Below are 23,489 nucleotides of genomic sequence, written 5' to 3'. Positions count from 1 at the left end.
GTGTTGCCTCATGTCACAGGACAAAACCTGAGCTGATACTTTCAAATAATATTTTTTTTCTTATAAAACAGCAGAATATCAGAGCTGGTGGGGGGAAAAAAGTTTGGGAATAGTGGGGGGAAAGAGCCTTTACACAAAAAAGGCACAACCCAGGGGGAAAATTCCAGCATTCAACCCCACAGATTGCTCCAGGCACAATCAGTGTCTTGGCCACAAACAATCCACAGGTTTTTTGGGGTTTTTTAAAATAATTTCTGGTATTTTTTGCAAAGAATATCTGTATTTCTAAATAACTCAAATATTGAGCCCACATGAGGACTCTAGAGGAGAATTATTTCACTTTTCTTAATGTTCTCTGCATTTGAATAGCTGGAATACAGGAGAGGAAAAAGAGAAAGACAAACCACTCCAAAACCTTATGGCAAAGAGGATAAAAAGATGAAAATCATCTTTGAGATGTCCTGGCAATATTGGCTTTCCTGGTTCATGCATATCCTGTTTATGTTTATAAATTTCTTTAAATTTATAAAAAGGAAAATTTATAAGTCAATTGATAATTTATAAAATTTATAAATTAAATTTATGAAAAGGAAATTCTTTCCTTTTTAATCCCTTCTCAGTCATCCCAAGGTGATATTTTCCCCATCCTGAGCTTTGGCAATGCTTCAGAGGAGTTGTATTTCTATATTTCTAGGGTATTTTCTGTATTTCTATGATATTTTCTATATTTCTAGAGTATTTCCTTTATTTCTAGAGTATTTTTTCCTGTATTTCTAAGGAATTTCTATATTTCTAGGGTATTTCTATATTTCTACAATATTTTCTATATTTCTAGGGTATTTTCTATATTTCTAGAGTATTTTCTTTATTTCTAGGGTATTTCTTTATTTCTAGAATATTTTCTATATTTCTAGGGTATTTCTTTATTTCTAGAAAATTTTCTGTATTTCTAGAATATTTTCTATATTTCCAGGGTATTTTCTATATTTCTAGGGTATTTTTTTATTTCTAAAATATTTTCTATATTTCTAGGGTATTTTCTATATTTCCAGTGTATTTTCTGTATTTCTAGTGTATTTTCTATATTTCTAAGGTATTTCTATATTTCTACAATATTTTCCATATTTCTAGGGTATTTTCTATATTTCTAGAGTATTTTCTATATTTCTAGAGTATTTTCTATATTTCTAGGGTTTTTTCTATAGAATCATAAGAGGTTGGAACCACGCAGAGAAAAACAACACAGCTGGAAAATGTTCATATTTCAACAATTTAGCACCAGACTCACAGAATTTTTAGGCTTTGCACCACTTAAATGCCATCAACCAATTCTTTTTTCCCACACAAAGGAAGCATAAATTTAAATTTACAAGCACACCATGAACTTCCCTCCTTCAGCACTCCCAGGCTGAACAACCCCACCACAGATTTGACACATCCAATGCAAAGGTTTGTATTAAAAATTATATATATTGTGTCAAATAAAACAAACGTTCTGTGTACAAATTTATACGTGACAAAAAATAAAACTCTTTGAATAACACTGTGTAAAAAAAAAAACAAAACAAACCAAAAAGTGCTGGCTGCTGTTCTGCTCTACGAGTTCTAGAAGCAACAGGCTCACCAAAGGCATTAGGAAACACCTAAACTGCACTGCAGGACTCAGGTAAGGCACAGAATTCAGTTTTTTAGGGGTGGAAATATTCCTGTACAGCGTTCAGCACCTCTGCCAGGCTCCTTCAGCTGAGAGCTGATGGAGGTTTTAAGGAAAAACACTGGAAAATGCATCATCACCGTCAGGCCCTGGCTCTGAAACACCTGAGCAGCCCCAAAAATGCTTTGGAGCCACTTTTGAGCTCATTCCTCCTCCTCTTCCTCAGTCTTTGGCCAGCTGGAGATTTTATCTGAGTTTTAGACAGCTTTTAATCCAACAATGAGAAATCAGTGAAGGGACACACGTGGCTGCTCACACAGGAACGTGGAAGAGTCTGAAATTCTCAACAATCTCAATTCTCAGCCTTTTCCAAGCCCATTTTGGGATTCTGTGATTGCTGCCAGAGCAGAGTAGCACTGGGAGGAGATGAGAAATGGAAACCAGATTAAATGTTCAGCTCATCACAAAGCAAATGTAAAATGCAGCTTCTCATTTGTTTAAATCTTCCACAAGGAAAATATTCTTCAAAGCAACAGGCACAGGATTTCCAGTTCTATCTTAGGTAATAAGGAGATTTTTTACATATATTTATATATATATATATATATATTTTATCCTCACTTCCTTAACCAATCTTTTTACACCTGGGTTTTCAGTGTCCTGTGCAGCACAGACTGAGAGCACAGATCTGAGAGGAAGATCACTGAAGTCTAATCAGCTCTTTCACACTGAAGGCTTCCAGGCACTTGGTTCAGAGAAACTGCTTTTAACCACATCTGAGTCACCCAGCTGTGATGTGTCCAATTGTTAAACAGCAAAATCCAGAGGAGCACCAGGCACCTGATCCCAAAACTGCTGTAAAATCAATCAGCTGGAGGGCAAGGAGTCCATCCACGTGTGGAGGATCTGCCTCACAAGTAAATTGTTCTTTATGAGCATCAGGAGCTGCTGGGCCTGGGTTTCCCTGCTCTGCTCCAGGAACTGCGCTGGGAGAGCCTCAGCAGGATCAGGGAATGCCAGCTCTGGGCACAGAACCTCAGCATCAGCTGTTTTCTCTACAAAACAATTCCCACAGAATAGCTGGGAATGACTGCCAGAGACTCACACTCCCCAAAGTCACTGCTGCCCTTGGGATGACACAAACCTGGCTGAACAAGCCAGTGCTCCGTTCCCCCAGGGTTTGCAACAACAAGCCAGGGAGCTCCAAGCTGTGATTTCCCAGCACATCATGCTCCATGTGCACCTTCAGTGCTGTTTGCAGCAGGAAAATCCCACAGGTTCCTGCCCTGCTGCCAAGTCACAGCTGCCACAGGAACCTTTATGACAAAGGGTGGTGGAATTTGGAAGGGGCTGCTCAGGAGGTGGTGGAGTCACTGTCCCTGGAGGTGTTTAAAGGACTGGACGTGGCACTGAGTGTTCTGCTCTGGGTGCTGCTGGGTCACAGGTTGGACTCGACGATCCCAGAGGTGATCTGGAAATGATTTCTGTGATTCTGTCTTGTTTACATCCCACCTACAGCACTGCTGGTGAACTGATCACTTGGATGAACTTGCACACAAGCATTCCACGGCCATTTTCCTGGAAAGAAATCTGTTCCATGAGGGCACAAGTCCAGCCCAGCTCTGCTCGGTGACCTCCAAGGCCATGACACTTTGTGAACTCCTGTTCAACCTCTCACACTGTGGGCTGTTGTTATGGAGAGCAGCAAAATCCTCCTGTGCAAACAACATGGATTCAGAGAGGTCCAACTCCAGCTTTGCACAGTTCCAGGGCGCTGTGACCAAGGACAAACACTCCAAAGTGCAGGGCCACGAACCCATCAGCCTTGGTGGCCAACAAGTGCTGGGTCCAGTAAAAAAATGACAACAAACAAAGTACAACTGTCACTGGGTGTGAAGTTCAACACCCAGAATCAAGGCAACACGTCTCTAAACAAAAACAACTGGCAGAGCTACGCATTCCCTCGCAAAGTCCCTCGGGTGTCACACATCCTGTCAGCGTTGTCACCGAGCTGCTTTGGTTACAAAAGGTCACAGCTTTTGTCCTGTTTTGCAGAAAAATTTTCTGTTCAAGTGACAGAATCCTTCTTCCTCCGAAAGGGGGACTTGAGTCTTTTCCAGACGCTGCTTTTGGGCTTGGATTTCTTCTCCATGGCCATGACAGCCTCCTTCTCCTTCCTGCGGATCTCGCGCACCAGCGCGTGGAACACGTCGTCGATGTAGTAGCGGAAGGCGGCCGAGGTCTCAAAGAAGGGGCAGTTGAATTCCCGAGCCAAGGCAGAGCCCTCCTCTTTGGACACCTGGAAAATGAGTGCACACCCTGGTCAGGGAGGCCAAACCCCAGGAGTTCATTCCTTTGTCTGTCCCTGCTTTGCTCACTTGGACACCCCAAGCCCCAGGACAGGGCATTTCCACCCAGCTCCAAAGGTTTCTCTGCAAATCTGCTTTCACTCATCACTTCTCTGCCAATGCAAGAGACTCTCTGGACATTCACAAAAAATAAACTTCAAAGAATATTCCTTTTTTGACCTAAGCCTACAAGCTGTCTGACACGAGCAGTCCTCACCCCTGGTAGTTTGGTGAGTTAAGGAAGTTTCCTTCTCCTTGTCAAAAGCTGCTGTGTTTGTCAAATTACTTCCCAGACCCAGAAAAAAGCCTTTCTAAAGCTTTCTTGCTCCAAGCCCCATCCAACCTGGCCTTGAACACTCCAGGGATGGGGCACACACAAATTCTCTGGGCACCCTGTGCCAGGGCCTCCCCACCCTCACAGGGAGGAATTTCTTCCAAATATCTCATCTAAACCTCCTCCTGTCAGTGTGAAGCCATTCTCCCTCATCATGTCACTCCATCCCTTGGGAACTGTCTCTCCCCAGGTTCCTTGTAGCTCCTTCAGGTCCTGGAAGGACACCCCAAAACTCTTCTCCAGGCTCATTTTGTGTTCCTTCAGCCTTTCCTCCCAGCAGAGCTGCTCCATCCCTCTGAAGCCTCCTCTGGACTCTCTCCAGCAGCTCCAGGTCCTTCCTGTGCTGGGCCCAGGGCTGGAGCAGCTCTGCAGGTGGGGTCTTACCTGAGTGGGGCAGAGGGGCAGAATCCCCCTGCTCCTGCTGCATGGTGTGCTCTGTGTGCCAGCACATGGCCAGGGCATGTCCAGCCTCCCATCTACCAGCAAATCAGGAATTACAAACAAATCAAAGCCCAGCTGAACTTGAAGACCTCATTTCTGTGACAGCTACAGGCAGCTGCTCTTCACCACATCCCGTGAGAAACCCGCTCTCATCACGGAGACAAAACACGAAGAAAGGGACAAACCCCTCTGGTTTCACTGCATTTTCCAACAGGAACAGCTCCCAGCAGAGAGCTCCCCGTGGCCTTTACCTGGCGCAGCTGGGTGAGGTCGGACTTGTTGCCCACCAGCACCACGGGGGTGTCGTCGGTGCGGCGCACGCGGTAAATGAGCTGCTTGAACTCGCGCACCTCGTGGAAGCTGCGCCGGTCGGTGATGGAGTAGCAGATGATGAAACCCTCACCAGCCCTCATGTACTGGTCCCTCATGGCTGTGAACTCGGCCTACAAACAGACCGTGGCATTTTAGCTCCACAAATATAACAACATCCTGCTTTTCTCGCCACCTGAGATCCAAACCTGGCTGTGCAAACAACAGCAGCCCCAGCTCACAAGCCAGGAGCTGTTTGGGACGTCCCTTGAGACAGAAACCCCACTGAGATGTGATTTACCAGCCCACAGGTGCTGCTGGTTCACTGGGGAGAAAGCACAGCTCCAGTCAGGCACATGAAGCTCCTGAGGAGTGACAGAGCTCAAACCCCCCGGTTTGGAAGAAAAGAGAACGATTCTTTATGCAGGATTCCTGTCCCCCACACCTGGTCATTACAGGCTGCTTCACGTGCTCTCCATTCAGCTGGCATTACTCACATACCTGTCCTGCTGTGTCCAAAATATCCAGGTTGGCAGGTTCATCATCGATGCGTATCCGGATTTTATAGGCATCCTCTGTGGATTCCCAGGACATCAGAAAGATTGGGATACAAGCACAACACTCATCAGCCATCTGCTCACAAACAGAATGCTACACCTCAACCACCCACCCTGGCTGGAGCACTGGACTACCTCAGTCTGAGCTTTGTTTCAATTAAATTAAATTAAATTTCTAATTGTTCTGGTGTGATTTAATATTTCATGTGCAAAAAATCATGTGCTGTTCCTGAGCCCACAGCCCAGAAATTCATTTTGGTCACCTCGGTGGGAAACACAGAGGAATAATGTTTTGTTTTTCTCAAAGCCAGAAAAGATCTGTGATCTTTTTTTGAACTGGTCACCAACAACTGCTGATTTCTTAGAAGACATAATGATACGTACCAACAAAATATGGAAAACATTATATATGTAAATGCTATCTATTATACATGTAAATTTAATTATACATGTAAATATTATTTATTATAAACACCATATGAAAACAATCTGTACAAATATGTAAGTACACAAATATCCTGTCCCTCTCAGTCAGCACTCCCACACTTTAAGAACCCACTCTCATCAAGAATTTGGCTTTTTTTCCCCCACTTTTCCTTCCACTGGGTTCAGGTTTCTCCTGGAGATGCTGCCAAAGTTCTACAGCACCAGAGTGAGCTGTTGAGCATTTTCATCCCTCTCCATTTCTCAAACACTGAGAACAATTTGGCCTGACAAGTGAACAGCAAAGAGCTGATCACAGCAGAGAGTCCGGATTTTGTGAACAGACAACTAAAAATGTCTTAGCAGCAGTTTCAATCCCTGTCTGCCAACACACAGACAGAGACAGGGCATGCCCTGAACGGATGGATGGGAAAACAATCAAAGAGCTGAAACTCAGGATTCACATCCCACTCTCAGAACTCCCAAAAAACAGAAACACAGAGAGGTTCAGGTTGGAAGGGACCACAGCAGATCACCTGCAGGGCCATCCCAGAGCACAGGGCACGGGATTGAGGCCAGGTGGGTCTGGGATATCCCCAGCGAGGAGGATCCACAGCCTCTCTGGGCTCTGCTCAGGGCTGGGCACTGCCCAGGGCACAAGTTCTGCCTCCTGTGCAGGGCAGATCCTGGGCTCAGTCCCTGCCCATGGCTCTGGTGCCACTGCTGGGCCTGGAGCAGAGCCTGGCCCTGCTCTGCCCCTCCTGCACCCAGGGACAGCCAGGGATGGACAGGGACAGACATGGACAGCCAGGGACATCCAGAGACAGCCAGGGACATCCAGGGATAGAGAGGGACAGACATGGACAACCAGGGACATCCAGGGACAGCCAGGGACATCCAGGGACAGCCAGGGATGGACAGGGACAGCCAGGGATGGAGAGGGACAGCCAGGGACAGCCAGAACTGAGGCCCCTCTCAGCTGGGGCTCCTCTCCAGGCTGAGCAGCCCCAGCTCCCTCAGCCTTTCCTGGGCAGGGACCCTCCGGGAACTCCTGTCCCTGCTGTGCTGAGGATCCAGAGCTGGACACAGCACTCCAGAGGTGCCTCCAGGGCTGGGCAGAGGGGCAGCATCACTCCCTGACCTGCTGGGAATGCTCATCTTGATGAGTGATCAAAGATCAGTCTACAGCCAGATTTAGAGATATCTTTGAATTGAACACTTTACAGCAACGGGCTGTAACAGCTTGAGCTGCCAAGGGCATGAACAAAGAGAAAAGAGATTTTCCTCACCAATGGTGGGATCGTGGTCCTCTGGGAACCGGTGACTGATGAATTGCATGGTCATGGCTGCAAGCAGAAATCAGGCAACAAGTGAGCAGCTCTGCTCCCAACTCCCCGTGTCACATTGCCACCCCTCAGCGGCGGCACAAAACCAGACCCGGGCACCGGGGCTGCCCTCGGCCCAGGGATGCTCCGCCCGTGCCCTCAGGCGGGACGAGCTCCAGGGACGAGGCCGGAGGCGGAAGGCGATGGCCGGGACATCCCGGGAGGGGTCGAGACTGCCCGGCGGGGACACCCCGGGATGGGCCGGGACACCTTGGGAGAAGCCGCGATGTCCCGGGAGGGGCCGGGACAGCCCGGCGGGGACACCCCGGGAGGATCGGGGAGGGGTCGGGACACCTCGGGAGGGGTCGGGACACCTCGGGAGGGACTCAGGACAAGGGTTTGCTCAGGGAACGCGGCTCCCCCCGGCCGCTGCCGAACCGCGCCCCTCGGGCCGAGCCCCCCGCGCTGCCAGCGCCGCTCCCCGGGCCGGGCCCCCGCGGCGGCCGGCGGCTCCCGGGGCCGGAGGCGGCCGCAGCCCCGCACTCACCGCTCTTGCCGACGCCTCCCGCGCCCAGCATCACCAGTTTGTACTCGCGGGACTGTCCCGGGGCTCCGCCGCCCCCCGGGCGGGCTCCGGGATCCATCGCCGCCCCCTCGCCGCTGCCGCGGCCCCGCTCCCAGCGACACCGAAATGGCGGCGGCTCCTCCGCCACAGCGCCCGCCCGGGCCCGCCCCGGCCTCGCCCGCAGCGGGCGGGGCCCGACGGCGGCTCGGTGGAGACACGGGGACATGGTGGGGACATGGCAGGGACCCTGAGGGGACATGGTGGGGACCCTGAGGGGACATAATGGGGACATGGCGGGGACCCTGAGGGGACATAATGGGGACATGGCGGGACCCTGAGGGGACATGATGGGGACATGGCGGGGACCCTGAGGGGACATAATGGGGACATGGCGGGGACTCTGAGGGGACATAATGGGGACATGGCGGGGACCCTGAGGGGACATGGCGGGGACCCTGAGGGGACATGATGGGGACATGGCGGGGACCCTGAGGGGACATAATGGGGACATGGCGGGACCCTGAGGGGACATGGCGGGGACCCTGAGGGGACATAATGGGGACATGGCGGGGACCCTGAGGGGACCCTGCGGGGGACACGGCACTGCCCGCTCCCACCCGGAGCACTCCCGGACCCGCACCCCCTCAGCCCCGGGACTCCGCTCCTGGATCTCGGGGCTTCTGTCATCTGAAGCCTCTCCCAGCCCCAGGACCCTCCCCAAGGCCAGACCCCCTCTCCAGCCCGAATCCCCCTCCCAGCCCTGCAGCTCCTGCACCCCCGAGCCTTGGGGTCCCCCCATCCCCGGACCCCCAAGGGCTCCCCCAGCCCCGGGACCTCCCCACAGCTCCCCAGCCCCACATCCCCCCACTCCTACCACGGCCTGTGCCTCCAAACCTCACGCAAAGCAGCAGCAGCAGCAGGAAGCAGAATATTTATACATTTATTTATAATGAAAGTATGGTTCTAATTATTTACAACACATTGGAAAGCCGAGGTTTGTACAGGTGAGCCATCCCGCCTGTCCCGGCTGCAGCGGCGACACAGCCCCTTCTCAAAACCACAGCTCCTGTCCCAAAAGCTGCCCAGTGCCTTGGAGCAGTCCCCGTGTCACTGCTCCGTGCAAGAATTCTGTCTGCACCAGCCCACCCCACTCAGCCCCTGGTGCAGTTCATTGTCCATAATAGTCCAAAAACAACAGTCCAAAAACTCATTCCCAGGTTCTGCACATGAGGCAGGAGCTGCTGGACCCAACTGCTGCCCTTTGGGAAACCACTGTGGAACCTTCTGGCTCTGGTGGAATCCAGTGAATGAGGGAAGAGATAGGGGTAAGCCTCTGGAAAAGGAATTCCTGCTGGTTGGGAGCAAGTCCTGGAGTGACCAGAAACAACTCAGTACCAGGGCTACAGTCCCAAGTCTACCTGGGACAAGGTTGACCTATCCAAAAACCTGAGCATCCCTCCCACCCCAACATCTGGCTAGAATGAGAACTTGTGGGATTGGTAAAATCACATTTCAAAATAAAACCAAGCCGAGTTACAGGAGACGTTTGAAGTAAAAGCTAAGAGTTTTCAAACTGTGATGCTCAAGTTTTTCATGACTCCTGGATGTTCCTTCCCTCTGATGAAAGTCCAAAATTGAGGCTGAGTCACCAGTAGATCACTGGGGCTGACAGCAGGAGCACTTCAAAAATGCAAACGCAGAGTGAAGTCAGTGTCACTGACTCTTCCCTTTAAGTTATCTGGGAAAAATGGCCCAAGAGGCTTCCCTGGTTCCTCTTTACAGCACTTCTTCTCCCTTGCACAAGGGACTAGCCCCATCAGGATGCTATTCCAAATATTCCTTTGTAAAATTGACAAATACACTGCCAAAATGAGCATTTTAAAAACAATGGAGCCCTTCCAAGGGGAAAATTGGCTTCTGCAAATGTAAAAACAAGGTGTCTTTGCCAAGTTCGTTCTGGAATATACATGCATTATTGCTAGAGGGGAAAAACCAGATGAATGAAAACTCTTGTGCAGTTTTTATGGTGCCATCCAGAACGGCATCTGTTGTTTAGCTCGCTGTTGTGAGGATGGGTACTGGTACCCCAAACTCCAGCCCTGTGAAAAAGTACTTGCGTTTTTATGGCCACCGTGTTCCTCCTCTTCATCTGATGAATCTCCAGCATAGGCCACTAATCCAAAGCCCTTTTCTGCAGTTTTCATCTTCTTGGCTTGATGATCTAAGGAGGGGAAAACAAAACAAGCCCCCCCCCCAGCCCCCAAGAAGGAAAAAATAAAAACAAAACAAACAAAAAGAGATAAAATGCCCCAAAATGAGTTAATAATAATAAAAAAATAAAGATGTTAATTGTAAATTGTTAGTTGGACACCATTTTGAGGTCACAAGGCCAATGGTCATCCAAGGTCGAAGGCCACAGGAAACAGCACCAGCAACAGCCATGTGATCCATCAGAACCATGTAAGAGAACAGAGAAACAAGAAAGAAACACACAGAAAAGGTAAAGTTAGCAAATGGCTCTCAGCGAGGGCAATTTCACCGTTAAAGAGATCAACACGTCAAGAAAGTAGAAATTTTGTTCAAAAGGAAGCTAACAGGAGAGCAATGTCTGGGAGCAAGACTGCAGAAGAACTAAGGTTAACCAGGCTGGGTGATGTCCCTGCAGAGCTGAAAGCACTGAGCTGCCTGCAGAGTTAAACAACTGCATGTCTGACCAAGCTCAAACCCTTGCTGAGTGACAGCCCTAGGAAAGATGAAATCCTCACAGCACTTGTGTTGTCTGCAGCCAGAAATGTGTGCAAATCCCTGCCTGAGCAGAATTCCCCCCACGCTCCTCAGTGCCTCTGAGGGAGCTGCTCACAATGCAAAGCCTCACCTGTGCCACAGAACAACCCACCACATTCTGCACTGCCTGATGGGTTATAACTCCCTGTCTTTAGTCCCTCACTTCATTCAACTCCCCTCATTTCACACAGATATTTATTACAGCTTTGACCAACAACCTGTGTGTATAACCACAGCAAGCATCGGTGGTTTTAGAGCAGTGCAATGTCACCTGCTTTGCACCTCAACAAAGAACAGTCAAAAAAAATCACCAGTTTAGACACGTGTTAAAACCAGCACCAGCTCTTTTGGGAAAGGAAACTGGACTTACAAGGGTGTTTGGGAAAGGACACTGGACTTGCAAGGGCATTTGACCTGTTGCACTCACCATGGTTGCTTGGTAAAGACCCCGCACCTTTTCTTTCTTCTGATTCCGATTTCATTCCAGTGACAGGAAAAGCTGGCGGAGGCATCAACTGCCTGTTTAAAGCGATATTTTTTGCTTTTTATACCAAGCTAAGAGTCAAAAGGTAATAAAAACCAAATTTCTAACTCAGCACTTGGCCTGAGGAGTTGAACTTTAAATCCCCTGACTCATCCAGTGACTGGACTGGAGTGACTGATGGACCCTACCCAGAGCTCTGCAAGACCTGTCCTCTCCCAACATTCTTATTTCCAAATGGGCAGGAATGGATTGGATGGATGGATGGATGGATGATGGATGGATGGATGGATGGATGGATGGATGGATGGATGGATGGATGGATGATTAGAGGTGTAAGGAAGTGGCTGGATTTAAGTCCAAGGACTTACAGCCACAGCTCAATGTTCAAGATGAAAGCAGTAACGAGAGGTGGCCCTCAAGGGTCTTGCTGGGGCCAGTACAATGGAAAATGTGACAGTGGCAAAACACCAGAGCCACACAAAGACTTAGGGAGGAGTGGAAATGAAGCTATTTTCATTCTGTAGCATCAAAAGGTAACCCTTGCATCCCTTCTCTTTAAAAAAACCCAACCCAAAATACAAAAAAATAAAACCCACACACACATGAACAATCCCCAAGTCACAGAAGAGAATGTGAAAAACATCTCTGAAATAAGCTTTGCATCAGAACCAGGAGAGCCTGGCCATGATTTCCTCACTCACCTGTCCCTCTCTCTCTCTTTTCCTGAGGAACTTGCTGGCTTCGACGCGGCTCCCTCGATTTCACTCTGACTGGAGAAGCCTGTACCTAAATTAGTCATATGAATGGGTCCATGCTATGAGCAGAAAAACACACGGCATTAGCAAATCTACAACTACAACAAAAGCTACAGCTCCTTAATGATACTGTTAGGAAACCCAACCTTTCAGAGCATATGGCCAACTAGCAGAAAGAACCTCTAATCACCACTGCTATACAAAATATACACTGCTTTCTTCTAAAAATACTGAGGGCAGAGTGGTAGGAAACACGCCTGAGCACCACTCTGGGAGATTCCTCACCACCTACTCCACCTTGTCAGTAGTTCAGGACAATAAAGAGAGCTGCTCCCTTCATGGATCACCTATTACCTCCTCAGTCAGCTAATTCTGAACACACCTCATGCCACAAGAATCTGCTTGAGATTCCAGTATTAGCTCTAACACTCAGGCAGTTCCTTATTGCCTCTAGGCAAAGCTTTTATTAAGGGTTCTGCCTGTGGCAGGGGTGTAGCATCAGAGAAACATTTACAGACACTCCCTTTGCTCACATGCAAACTGGAAGAACTCAAAATTATTTTTCTTAAAATCTTCTAACTATCTAAAAAACAAATAAATTAAGCTTCTAAACTAAGCTTCTTGAAATCCTCTCAAGTGCAACCTGCAAGGTAAATGGGAAAAACTGGAAGTTATTACATTTCCCTCCCTCAAAAAGCCCACCTAAAGATTCCAATAAAACCCCAAATAATCTCCCTTTAAGCCAAGCAGTCCCACACTCTTGTCATGTCTGTGACCTGGATGCACCATTTGGGAAGGGCTGAGGGGATGGAAAGCAGCTGGAACGAGTTCAGCCACATCTTTAGAGCAGTGCATCCACTCAGAGACACCAAAGTGTGGGCCCTGTGCTTTGGAACAGCCACTGCCCTCTGCCCAAGGCCCTGCACAACTGCTCCAACAACCTGGGCTAAACGACCTCTCACCAACCCCACTCTGCCTCCATGAGGGAAGTAAAATTGGTGATTTTATTCCACCTGGTATCCCAGCAGTCCTGACTCTCTCTCATCAGGCAGTTCCTCGGTGAAGCGTCTCTTTTGGCCCTGGGGATGGGGCTGGACCTGTGGCTGGGTACCAGTTGGCATGCTGGTTTTTACTGGGGCAGCAGGAAGGAAAGGAGCACTCAGTGGACTCTGCCGGGCACAAGTCAGAGAGAAAACACAAGAAAATCTGTTAATATGCATGTAAAGTATTCATTCAATGCAGTGTCATAAAAAGGAGCAGAACACACAAATAGCTTCTCTAGATTATGAGAGAACTTAGAGGAGAATTCAAAATTGAAAAGGTAAAACAAGTATTTCATGTAGAGAATGCTCCCACCTCAAACTAATCCCCATCTGTAACTCCAACTCATGCACCTACATAGAGGCATCAAAGAGGGTGATGATGCTCCTCAGAAATGAGCCCCCACCCCCTGAAAATGTCCTTGCTGTTACAAGGGAATATGAAAAATGCAGTAGGGAAGCTGCCACATGACAATTTAGCTGCTTAGGAATGATCAGCTAAACAATAACAAAAACCCCAAACACACAGTCCCAAAAAAACCCCAACAAACAAACAAACAACAAACACACATACAAACAAACAAAGGCAAAAAAATAATCTCCATTTGGAACTACAAAAAGTCTTTTCTTGCTGATTAAACAGAGCCCCTGGGCAGTACCTGGCCAGTGCTGGCAGGAGGCTGGACCTGAGGTATCGGGTACTGCGTGGGCACGGGTGGCACCGCCGTGGGCAGCGCTGGGAGGACTCCAGGAGCCAAGGGCACTGCAGGGGGGACAATCCCTGGCACCCCATAGGGAGGCTGGACAGGCTGCTGAGGAGGGGGAACCACAGGATAACCAGACTGGTACCCATTGGAAGGGTAATAGGAGGGCTGGGAAGGGACGCTGTTGATTGTGGCAGGCTGGGTGAAGCCTGGGGGGAGAGAGAGAAAGGACATCTTAGTTCTGCCACAGTCACCAAAATATCCAGTTTAATTCCAAATGTAAAAGAAGCTGGACTCTCAAGGCTGAGTTATTGCTGATGTTTACCTGCCAAGGGAACTGCAGTGGTTATCTGGTTCACAAATCGGGAGTACTCGGCGTGAACCTACAAAGAATTTCAAGGATTAGACAATAAAAATGTATTTACAATATAAACCTTTATGGAATTCCCCATAACCATGTGAGGGAATGCTGATTACAGAACACACTGTGCACAAGGACAGCAATAGCCCAGACATAACAATCCACCCACCAAAACTCCAATAAACATCCCCCTGATCCTACTGGCCTCTGTGGTAAATTTGTGTAAATTATGGGGTAATCTTTCATAGGAAAGAGGATGGCAAATTAATTACTAGAATAGAGCCTCAGAGAATAAAAAAGTTACCAAATATTTTTCAAAAGAGACTTTGTAGGCCATACTCCATTATCTTATTGTTATATTAACTGAAAGATTCTCCAGGACTTTATTTTCATTCATATAGGGTAAACTGAGAAATTGAAGATTATCTGTGTTCATGTGAATGATTTTCTAAAACTTTTTGCTACATCAATCACTTTGTCTTTCCTAAAGCAGACAGTGCAGCTCTGAACACCATGTAAAGCTACAGCAGGGAAAGCTGGAGCAATGAGCAAAAAGTAGATTTCTTTTATGTTTGCAGTCAGACATTCCCTTGCCCTCACTCCCAGTTCAGCCCAAGGAAGCATTTGCATTTTTTCCCCCTTAAAATTCCAGTAGTCTCAGCTCCTTCCTGAGAAATTTTACTCCTTGTACAAGAATTAGACAGCAACCTTTTGAAGGAGAAACCTATCAGCAAGTCAGACACATGGACAGTTTTGTTGAAAGCAATAAGAATTCCTTAGCCAAGCACACCCCAAAGCTACAAAAGGCTCTGAAATCTCATATTTTTAAGAGTTACTCACGGTTTGCAACAGGTTCTCACACAGCTTTTTAGCAGCTGCCAAACCTTCTGGCTTTGGGTGACTGAAAGCATACACAAAGAAAAACTTGTAAGAATAAACTTTTCTGTTGCATTTGGGAGCTCCTTCACCATATGGTTACACCCTTATCACTTCAGAGACACCTCTATTAAAGTCAAACAGGGTTCAAAAACTTATTTCATTTGCATTAAATCACACAAAATTAAGAATTCCCCACAGTGATTAAACACTAAGCAACCTTCCTGACTGGCTACTGGGATTTTTTACAGGTTTTTTTGGTTTTTTTTGGTTTTTTGGAACTCCCCCATACCTGATGTAGATGTACATGGGTTCAAAGGCTTCTCTGCCTGATGCTGGTTCTATGCAACCTGAGCCTTTCCCTCGAAGAAAGACTTTGGCACCAGTTTCAATCTGAATGTGCTGCAAGTAGGAGCAACCAGGTCCTTCCACCTTCTCCTTCACGTTAAACGTGGGAACAGCGTGTTCCAGCCCAACAAATAACTTGTCCTGGACATAATGCATCTGTAAATGAACAGCTAAAGTTTAGTATTTCACTCTAATGGGATGTTCACTTCACTGAGGGCAGACATCTCACTGCTGTGACAGACAGAAGGGTTCAGTGTCAGATGGAACAGTGAGCCCTGTGCTTTTCTGGAAGTAGGACTGCTCTCTCCATCCCTTTTCTTTTAGGAGGACACTATCACCCAAGTCTCACTCTCCAGACTCAGTTTTGCTAGTCCTCCAGATTTCACAACACAAGTGGGCACCCCTCTTGTGGTTTTTTGGGGTGTTTTTCATATTTTGTGCTGTGGATTTGTTATTTTTTTTAATAAATAGGCACATGACATGTCTGCTTTGTGAAAGGTAAATCTTGTAAGCAGTGATATGCAATGAAATCCACATCAATGGATCACTCACCCCTGACTGGAATGGAGGTTTTTGGCCAACAGCTGGAGTTATCTGAGTGATAGGGGCTGGCTGGTGATAGACAGTGACTGTGGCTCCGTTGAACGTGGGGCTGGAGCCCGTGGCTGCTTTCACCACTCCATTGGTAATGATCTCTTTGATTCTGTTAACAGCTCCTGGTTGAGAGAATGTGAAATTCATTCTTGTTCAGCTGTGTGTTACTCACAGTGTGTTATCAATGAGATAAGAGCTGCCCACTCCTCCCACCTTCCTTTAGTCTATCCAAAGTTTTGTTTCCCTGATGAATGGAGCACATGGCACCTCAGGGATTTCTGAGCAGAGATCTTACTATCAATGTTTGATTGGAGTCTGTTATCACCACCAGCATGTTTATAGCTCAAATCCAACACAATCCCTTTATCACAAACAGGGAGAGAAAGAGCAGAATGCTTTTGTACTCACTGTCAACCAGCTCCCGTGTCTGACCCTGAACATGAAGATACAAAGGACGATCTCTGAAAAGAAAAGACAAATATTCAATCAAACCCACAGACAATACAATAATAAAGGATCCAATCTAATTATATTACAGGAAGTGTTCCATAAAAATCTGAAATTCCCTCCAGATAACAGAATACAAATTCCTAGAGTATCACAGTGCTCAGGCAGAAAAGCTCTGCACTGAAAATATGATTCAGGAGGTGATGACGACACATAAAAGTTACACCACTGAAAATTTTAGTTAGCTGGCCCACATGAATGGTTCACTAACTAAAAGCAGCGAGAAATTTGTATTTGGGAAGTTGCAGTGTTCTGTGGGGAGAAATTAGCACAGTGTGATCTGTCAGGGTGATGGTTGGCATGGTTGTCATTTCAGCCCAGCAGTGTTAGGCAGCCAGGAGCATCAGAATGGCAAATTTATTGGTGACACTGCTCATGGAGAACCAACCAAACAAGAACCCCAGCAGTTTGTCACCTCAGGAGAAAAGAGGCAGAACCTCCAAAAAAAGAAATACAAACCCAGGTCCCACTTTGGCTTTCTCTTCTGCAGTCATGAACCTCCCTCGAGTCGAGACAGCTGCTCCACTGAGGCGACTGATCTGCAAAAGAAGTACAAAGCCCAGTGACAGACCTGCTAATAACAAACAAGGCACACACAGAATACCAGAGTTTAAACTGGGTTGTTGAAAAAAGCCCCAAAAATCATTAATAAAGTGCTAAGAGACTGATGCTGACTCTGAACTCATCATACAACAATTTACTGCACAACCCAATACATGACTAAACAAACACCTTTAGAAAACACAACGAGTTTTCCAGAAGGAAACAACCCCTGAAGAGATTTCACTGCAAGTTCTTTTAACCTCTCAGGTTAACCTTATCTCCTCAGTTAACCTGACAGGTGCAGCTGTACAGTGTTATGTAACTCAAAGCTGCTGAGGGCGTGGGACGTACCTCGTCCTGGGTTTGGCCCCTGGTCAGCAGGTTCCTGCACGTGAGGGGGACGTCATTGATCTCCACCTCTGCCACCACAAGGTCATCTTTGCTTTTACTTGTAGCTGGACCTTTTCCCAGAGCCTGCAGCTTCAAAGAGAACCAGTTGCAAAACACCAGTGGGTGGAAAGCAGTGATGCAAGAAAAACAAACTGAGCGCAGAGCTCAAGGGGTGAGCGTTCTTCTTGTTCACCCCTTTCAGCTGTTGAAGGCAAAATCCTCACAGAGATGAATGGAAAGCACATTGGACCTACTGCTTGCTCTGCCTCCTCACAGCCCTGAGCCCAAATAAACACATCAGCTTTATCTTCAGCACGTATTAACAGAATAATTAATGTTTCTGTTCTGTACATGGTGTGGAACTGAGCTGCAGAGTTGCTCGAACAGAAAGCATTTCACACTTGAACTGGCAGCTCTGACAGAACCTGAGGCCAATGAAACATGTACTTCATATTTGTAGCTCCTGCTCCTCTCAACAGGCTTTACAGAGACAGAATTTAGCATTTCTGTTCAAGATCTGAACTCATCCACACTACACTTCCCCCCATTTTTTAAGACAGGGATGTAATATTTTGTGTCAGGCTAAGAAATAAAAAGCCACAGTCACAGATTCAGAAGATACAGTGGAAGTGCTGGGAGTTACCACTAAGACCTTCTCAATGTAGAGTTAGTACAACCTTCTAAATACTCTGAAATTAATTTTGGGGACATAAAGGTAAAACTCTATAAAAGACTATATAAAAAAACAGAAATCCACTCTCACAAATATCACTTGAAGCACTTGCAGGAGAGCCACAAGGCAGCTACAGAGGGACTCCAGTACAGGGCACTGCTCTGACTTTAAACTGCTCCACTCTTTCCACACTTTTAAAAAAAAGTACATTCATTAACCTACAGCTCCTTAATTTCCATTCCCTCATAACCTGAAAGGTCATCAGAGTTAATTATTCTAGAAATGCCATCACTGAACATGTTCTACCAAAAGCAACTTATGCATGAAAGAACTATGTGGATATTATAAATACTTGTTACTATATTAAAAAATTAAAAAATCAGTGCAATAAAAATTGGCACCCCAAATGCACATGAATTACTTGGTAAAAGGTTCCCAGAGCACAACAGTTTGTCACAAAGTGCCACCAGAGCTTGTGACAAAATCAGAGCTGGGAGAATGAGACAGCACCAGCATCTGCCAATTTTTGGATGTCTCAAAGTGCCAGTCAGCAAATTGATTTTACTTCCATGGGATATGACTACAGAGGCTCCCTGAAACCTTAAAGCTGAGAATTCCACCCATTCTGGGTGGATTGTTCAGCATTGAGAAGCAAATCCCATCATTTCCATGTGGGATTCCTCACAGCAACATTCCAAGGAACACCTGCTGCTAAACCTCACACAGCAAAAAGGCTGCAGGAGTAGTTTCAGTCCCAGAAGTGACAGGGAAACAATTAAGGAGAATTCATGACAATTTCCCACCCTTTTTTTATTGGTGAGTAAATCCCATGGCAAAATGAGCACTCCTTTGGATGCAGCCTCACAAGGCAAACCCCCAGGCTGGCACAGTGTGAAAAAGGAAATACAACACCATAAAATCCACCCTTCTTGTTAATTTTTTATTTCAACAAGTTTGGATGGCAATTGGGGTCCTCAAAAATGGAAAGGAGGGAGTCCAGAGGAGGCCATGGAGATGCTCCCAGGGCCCCCTTTGCTCTGGAACCAGGATGGGAGAGCTGGAGGTGTTCACCTGGAGAAGGGAAGGCTCCAGGGAGAGCTCAGAGCCCCTGCCAGGGCCTAAAGGATGTTTATAAAAAGGAGGGAGAAGGATTTTTTTACCAGGGCATTTAGTAATGGGACATGGGGCAGTGGTTTTAAAATGAGAGAGGGCAGGATTAGATGGGATATTGGGAAGGAATTCCTCCCTGTCAGGGTGCCCAGAGCAGCTGTGGCTGCCCCTGGATCCCTGGCAGTGTCCAAGGCCAGGCTGGACAGATTTTGGAGCAGCCTGGGACGGTGGAAGGTGTCCCTGCCATGGCAGAAGTGGGACAAGACGTGCTCTAAGGTCCCTGAAACTTGAAACAGTTTCTAAACTTGGCTCTAGCACAGGCTAAGGACATGCAGAAGAGCAAGACAAGGCTGTGACTGGAACTGGAAAAGCAGCTTTAAGTTACACTTGCTTCAGAATAGAAAACTCAGAGACTATTTAAGAAGAACACACAGCAGCCTCCCAGTCCAACTGCCTGAGCTTATCAGGATCAACTGGGCTCAGGGCAGGGCTCAGCAAAGCCTCCACAAGCTGTTTAGGACTTGGACATACAGCTCCTATTGGTAACTTCTTTAGGCGTTAAAATAATTTGGTCCCGTATTTTTAAGCATTTGTTTCACACAGCAATTTTTCCATCAGCTCTGCTATTGGAAAACACTTCAGGGAAAACACTTTAAGAGCTGGACTCGACCCTCGTGGCTCCCTTACAACTCAGAACGTTCTACGCTTCTGAGAAAAAAGTTTATCACCTCCCTACAGGTGGCTTTGGTAAAGTCTTACAGCGGACTGACCTCACGGCCATCCGCTGCTTTCTGTTATGCTAAAAAATATTTTAAAAATTATTTCCGACTGCTTTTATTACACTCAATTTCATCGCCTCCCGGCTCGGTGACAGATCAAGGTCCCCAGAAGCCAGCCGTGACACCCCCGCGCTCCCCCACCTTGTCCGCCGTGCTGGGCGCCGGCTTCAGCTTCCCTTTGGCCATCAGCATCGCGTTGATCTTCGCCGCCACGGCCGCGGCCGCATCCAGCGCTCCTGAGGGCGCCGCGGAGCTCTCGGACCCGGCCACGGCAGCGCCGCCATCGCCGCCCCCGCCGGGGAACGGGCGCCCGGGCAGCGGCGCCGTGCCGGGGAGAAGGAAATTTGGCGCCGGGCCGGGCTGATCCCACTTGCTGCGGCGCCTGGAAAAGACAGAAGGAGCGTGAGGCATTGCCCCGCGGGGCGCCGGGGCCGCCCGAGCCGCCGCGGCCGCGCCTCACCCGCCCGCGGCCCCCGCGTCCCGCTGCGCTCCGCCGCCCGCCGACATGGCCGCCACGGCTCCCGGCCGTCACTTCCGGGCCCGCGCCCGCCGCGCCACGGCGCTTCCGGCCGCTGCCATGGCAACGGCGCGGCCGCTTCCGGCCCCTGCTGTGGGGAGGGACGCGGCACCGCGGGGTCACGGAGTGGTGAGGGGCGGAAAGGACCCCAAAGATCACCCGGGGCAACTCACCTGGATTATTCCCACGTGTGTTAGCCCAAGTGTTATGGCGTTTTTGCCATAAATACGTAACTTTTGGCCCAGCTGCAGTCTGAATGCGCCGTGTGCCATTTTATCCCAGGGCAATGTAGAAATTACAGCGTCTAATGTAAAGGCTTTCTTATCGTTGCTTGTCAACAAGTCATCCACACATTGCACAAAACCCGATTCAAATGGTAATTCCACAGCCCTTAAATCAACCCCCAATATCTGTGAAAGAATTCCAGAATCCCAGAATGGTTTGGGTTGGAAGGGATCCTAAACTTCACCCAGCCGTGGGCAGGGACACCTTCCACCGTCCCAGATTGCTCCAAACCCCATCCAAACTGGTCTTGGACACTTCCAGGGATCCAGGAGCAGCCACAGCTTCTCTGGTGCTCTGTGCCATGGCCTCCCCACCCTCACAGGGAGAAATTTCTGCCCAATATCTAATTTAAACCTACTCTCTGTCAATTTGAACCCATTCCCCCTTGTCCTGTGACTGTTGCAAATAGCCTTGTCCCCATCTTTCATGTAAGTTCCCTTCAGGTACTGGAATGTCACAATTAGGTCATCCCAAACCCTTTTCTTCTCCAGAAAATCCCAAACCTGCCCATGGTTGGGTGAACCTTAGGATCCCTTCCAGCCCAAACCATTCTGGGATCTTCAGTTGGATCAAAAGAAAGCTACATGTTTAAGCTTTATTTTAGGCAAATGGCAATGGATAATCAGTCTGGGAAGAATAGAGGCCATGAATTTGTCCAGACACTACAAAATAAGTTACAAAGTTGTTATAGATACATTTTATATTGTTGGCTTTTCACAAATATTAAAATGAATGTTATGTGTATAAGAATGGAAATTTTTGTTGTATTAATATAGTTTTCTTTATTTCTGTTATTGATGAAACTTAGAAATAGTGGTATAATACATATATGTTAAGCTATGACATAGCATTAAAACAAAAACTACTTTTGCCTGTATAACCCAAAGACTGAAAAAGATAGCTGGAGACTCTTTTTTTTTCTTTTGTAAACTATCTTATCCAGATGAGGACAGCAGTGACCAGAACTCTGGGGGGAGGAATTTATTGCATTTCTGGTATCAGGGAATGTAAATCTCGATGGCACCAAGAAGATTGATCTATTGGGAAGGGGGCAAGAGAAAACTAAACAGAAGAACACCAAAGATGCTAAGAAGAATGTCTGAATATGTGTGAGAATTTATGAATATGTATGAGAATTTATGGATATGTGGTAGGGTTCGGTTTTTAAGGCACAATCCTTTGTTAGTAAGGTGAGCTCTCTTGGCTGAATGCAGAGACACCCAGCCGTATCTGTATACTTTATTTTTTTCTCCTAATTGTCTTTTTTTATTCAACTTTTAAATTCTATAAAAATTACGTGAACCTCGTTTTTCACAAAACCTTCCTGCAGAAGAGAGAGTAAAGCAAAACAATATCCTTGTGTGTAGGAGCAAAAATGTAAACCTGTGTGTGTTAGCCAACAGTAACTTGCTTAGCTCTCAGACCCTGTAGAACCCTATAAAAGGTGCGCTAAAGATAGAAATAAACGGTGTTCACAATTACTTCTGTGAAGAGTGGTGAATAGCTGGTGGACTCTCAGTAGACATTAAGCCATTAGAGAGCATTGTTATAAATGCAAAGGCAAATTCAGGATAAAAATAAAAAGAGAAATTTATTATTAAACAACAAAGAACAAACAACGAGAAAAAAAACCACAATAAAACGGTCAGCGCAGCGCTGGGTGGACAGGGTCTACACCAGAGGTATAGGATTCCCAAATCCACGTTCGAGGGTTCTCAGGCCTGGGGTTTTATAGAGATTTTATGTCCTCAGGCTATAATTCCAAGCAGGCTCCATTCACCAAGTGTCCTTGATTGCCCGGTGAATGGATTTCCTGGCATGGAAAAATAGAACTAACATGGAAAAATACATGGAAAAATAGAACTAACAAGTGTCCGGACAGGATCTCCTCATATGTAAAGAGATTCTGTATGTATTTCAATTTGTGTCATCAGGGCAGAGTGGTGTGATCCGGGGCCGGAGCCGAGTTATCTGGGTGTTGGTTGCAATCTGCTGCCTCTTGGAGGGAAATCCCGACCAGACCCGGAGAAGGACTTTTTACATTTTGAATTTTATATCATTACAACACGTATATATCTTATTTATACTTTTTACGAATTTTTATTTACAGATTTATTTATTACAGCATCCAAAGGAGGCCACGAGGATGGTGAAGGGTCTGGAGGGGCCATAGGAGGAGCGGCTGAGGTCACTTGGTCTGTCCTGAGAGGCCACCCCAGGGATCTGTGCCTTCCTCATGATGGGCAGCTCCCTGTAACCAGGGACAGCACCCAAGGGAATGGCTGGAGCTGTGTGAGAAGGTTTAAGTTGGGTATCAGGAAAAGGTTCTTTCCCTAGAGGATGGTGGCACTGCTCAGTCTCCCCGGGGAATGGTTACAGCTCCAAGACTGCCAGAGCTCCAGGAGCCTTTGGACAGCACTCTCAGGGCTGCACAGGGTGGGGCTGTTGGGATGTCCGCGCAGGGCCAGGGGTTGGAATGGATGATCCTTGTGGATCCCTCACAGCCCAGAATATTCCACAATTCCCGCTCCCCTCAGAGAAGGGACATGGGATGTCCGCGCAGGGCCAGGGGTTGGAATGGATGATCCTTGTGGATCCCTCACAGCCCAGAATATTCCACAATTCCCGCTCCCCTCAGAGAAGGGACATGGGATGTCCGCGCAGGGCCAGGGGTTGGAATGGATGATCCTTGTGGATCCCTCACAGCCCAGAATATTCCACAATTCCCGCTCCCCTCAGAGAAGGGGCAGCAGCTGCGCATGCGCGGCTCGCGCGCCGCCTTG

The 23,489-nt window shown here is 47.5% G+C and overlaps 2 protein-coding genes and 1 non-coding gene across 6 annotated transcripts; all 3 read right to left on the bottom strand.

The window, feature by feature from the left end:
* Positions 1-1,236: 1,236 nt before the first annotated feature.
* On the bottom strand, positions 1,237-8,120 carry RIT1 (Ras like without CAAX 1). The gene is made up of 5 exons (XM_058860436.1): positions 7,939-8,120; positions 7,356-7,412; positions 5,588-5,661; positions 5,029-5,220; positions 1,237-3,953 (listed from the first exon to the last, which is right to left on the bottom strand). The coding sequence occupies exons 1-5, from the start codon at positions 8,033-8,035 to the stop codon at positions 3,723-3,725; spliced, it is 651 nt and encodes a 216-aa protein (XP_058716419.1). The 5' UTR covers positions 8,036-8,120; the 3' UTR covers positions 1,237-3,722.
* A 756-nt stretch (positions 8,121-8,876) lies between these two features.
* On the bottom strand, positions 8,877-20,498 carry KHDC4 (KH domain containing 4, pre-mRNA splicing factor). 4 transcript variants are annotated; one of them, XM_058860385.1, is made up of 14 exons: positions 20,365-20,498; positions 20,046-20,286; positions 17,304-17,432; positions 16,869-16,948; positions 16,311-16,363; positions 15,861-16,024; positions 15,253-15,464; positions 14,925-14,985; positions 14,049-14,106; positions 13,679-13,932; positions 12,993-13,148; positions 11,926-12,038; positions 11,168-11,259; positions 8,877-10,177 (listed from the first exon to the last, which is right to left on the bottom strand). In XM_058860385.1, exons 1-14 carry the CDS (start codon positions 20,409-20,411, stop codon positions 9,978-9,980), a joined length of 1,860 nt encoding a protein of 619 aa, XP_058716368.1. In that variant the 5' UTR covers positions 20,412-20,498; the 3' UTR covers positions 8,877-9,977. The 4 variants fall into 4 exon arrangements, 3 of the variants coding, with proteins under 3 accessions (XP_058716368.1, XP_058716369.1, XP_058716370.1); XM_058860386.1 differs by having other exon boundaries at positions 17,304-17,426; XR_009280079.1 differs by having other exon boundaries at positions 10,121-10,177; positions 11,926-12,010.
* Positions 15,560-15,688, bottom strand: LOC131590605 (small Cajal body-specific RNA 4). Its single transcript, XR_009280161.1, has one exon. It is a non-coding gene; the product is annotated as a small Cajal body-specific RNA 4 (non-coding RNA).
* Positions 20,499-23,489: the final 2,991 nt, after the last annotated feature.

The sequence above is a fragment of the Poecile atricapillus genome, chromosome 33 (genome assembly GCF_030490865.1).
Source record: "Poecile atricapillus isolate bPoeAtr1 chromosome 33, bPoeAtr1.hap1, whole genome shotgun sequence".
In the NCBI taxonomy this organism is placed as follows: Eukaryota; Metazoa; Chordata; class Aves; order Passeriformes; family Paridae; genus Poecile; species Poecile atricapillus.
This window is presented reverse-complemented; position numbering and strand designations above follow the sequence as displayed.

Excerpts from the sequence above, each read along its gene's own strand:
- KHDC4 (XM_058860385.1), bottom strand. The coding sequence starts at position 20,411 with ATGTCGGCGGGCGGCGGAGCGCAGCGGGACGCGGGGGCCGCGGGCGG. Across the intron at positions 17,433-20,045 it reads CGCCCAGCACGGCGGACAAG|CTGCAGGCTCTGGGAAAAGG; the intron begins GTGGGGGAGCGC and ends TTCTCTTTGAAG. Across the intron at positions 10,178-11,167 it reads GTCTTTACCAAGCAACCATG|ATCATCAAGCCAAGAAGATG; the intron begins GTGAGTGCAACA and ends TCCCCTCCTTAG.
- RIT1 (XM_058860436.1), bottom strand. The coding sequence starts at position 8,035 with ATGGATCCCGGAGCCCGCCCGGGGGGCGGCGGAGCCCCGGGACAGTCC. Across the intron at positions 5,662-7,355 it reads GGACCACGATCCCACCATTG|AGGATGCCTATAAAATCCGG; the intron begins GTGAGGAAAATC and ends GGGAATCCACAG. Across the intron at positions 3,954-5,028 it reads ACCTCACCCAGCTGCGCCAG|GTGTCCAAAGAGGAGGGCTC; the intron begins GTAAAGGCCACG and ends CTCATTTTCCAG.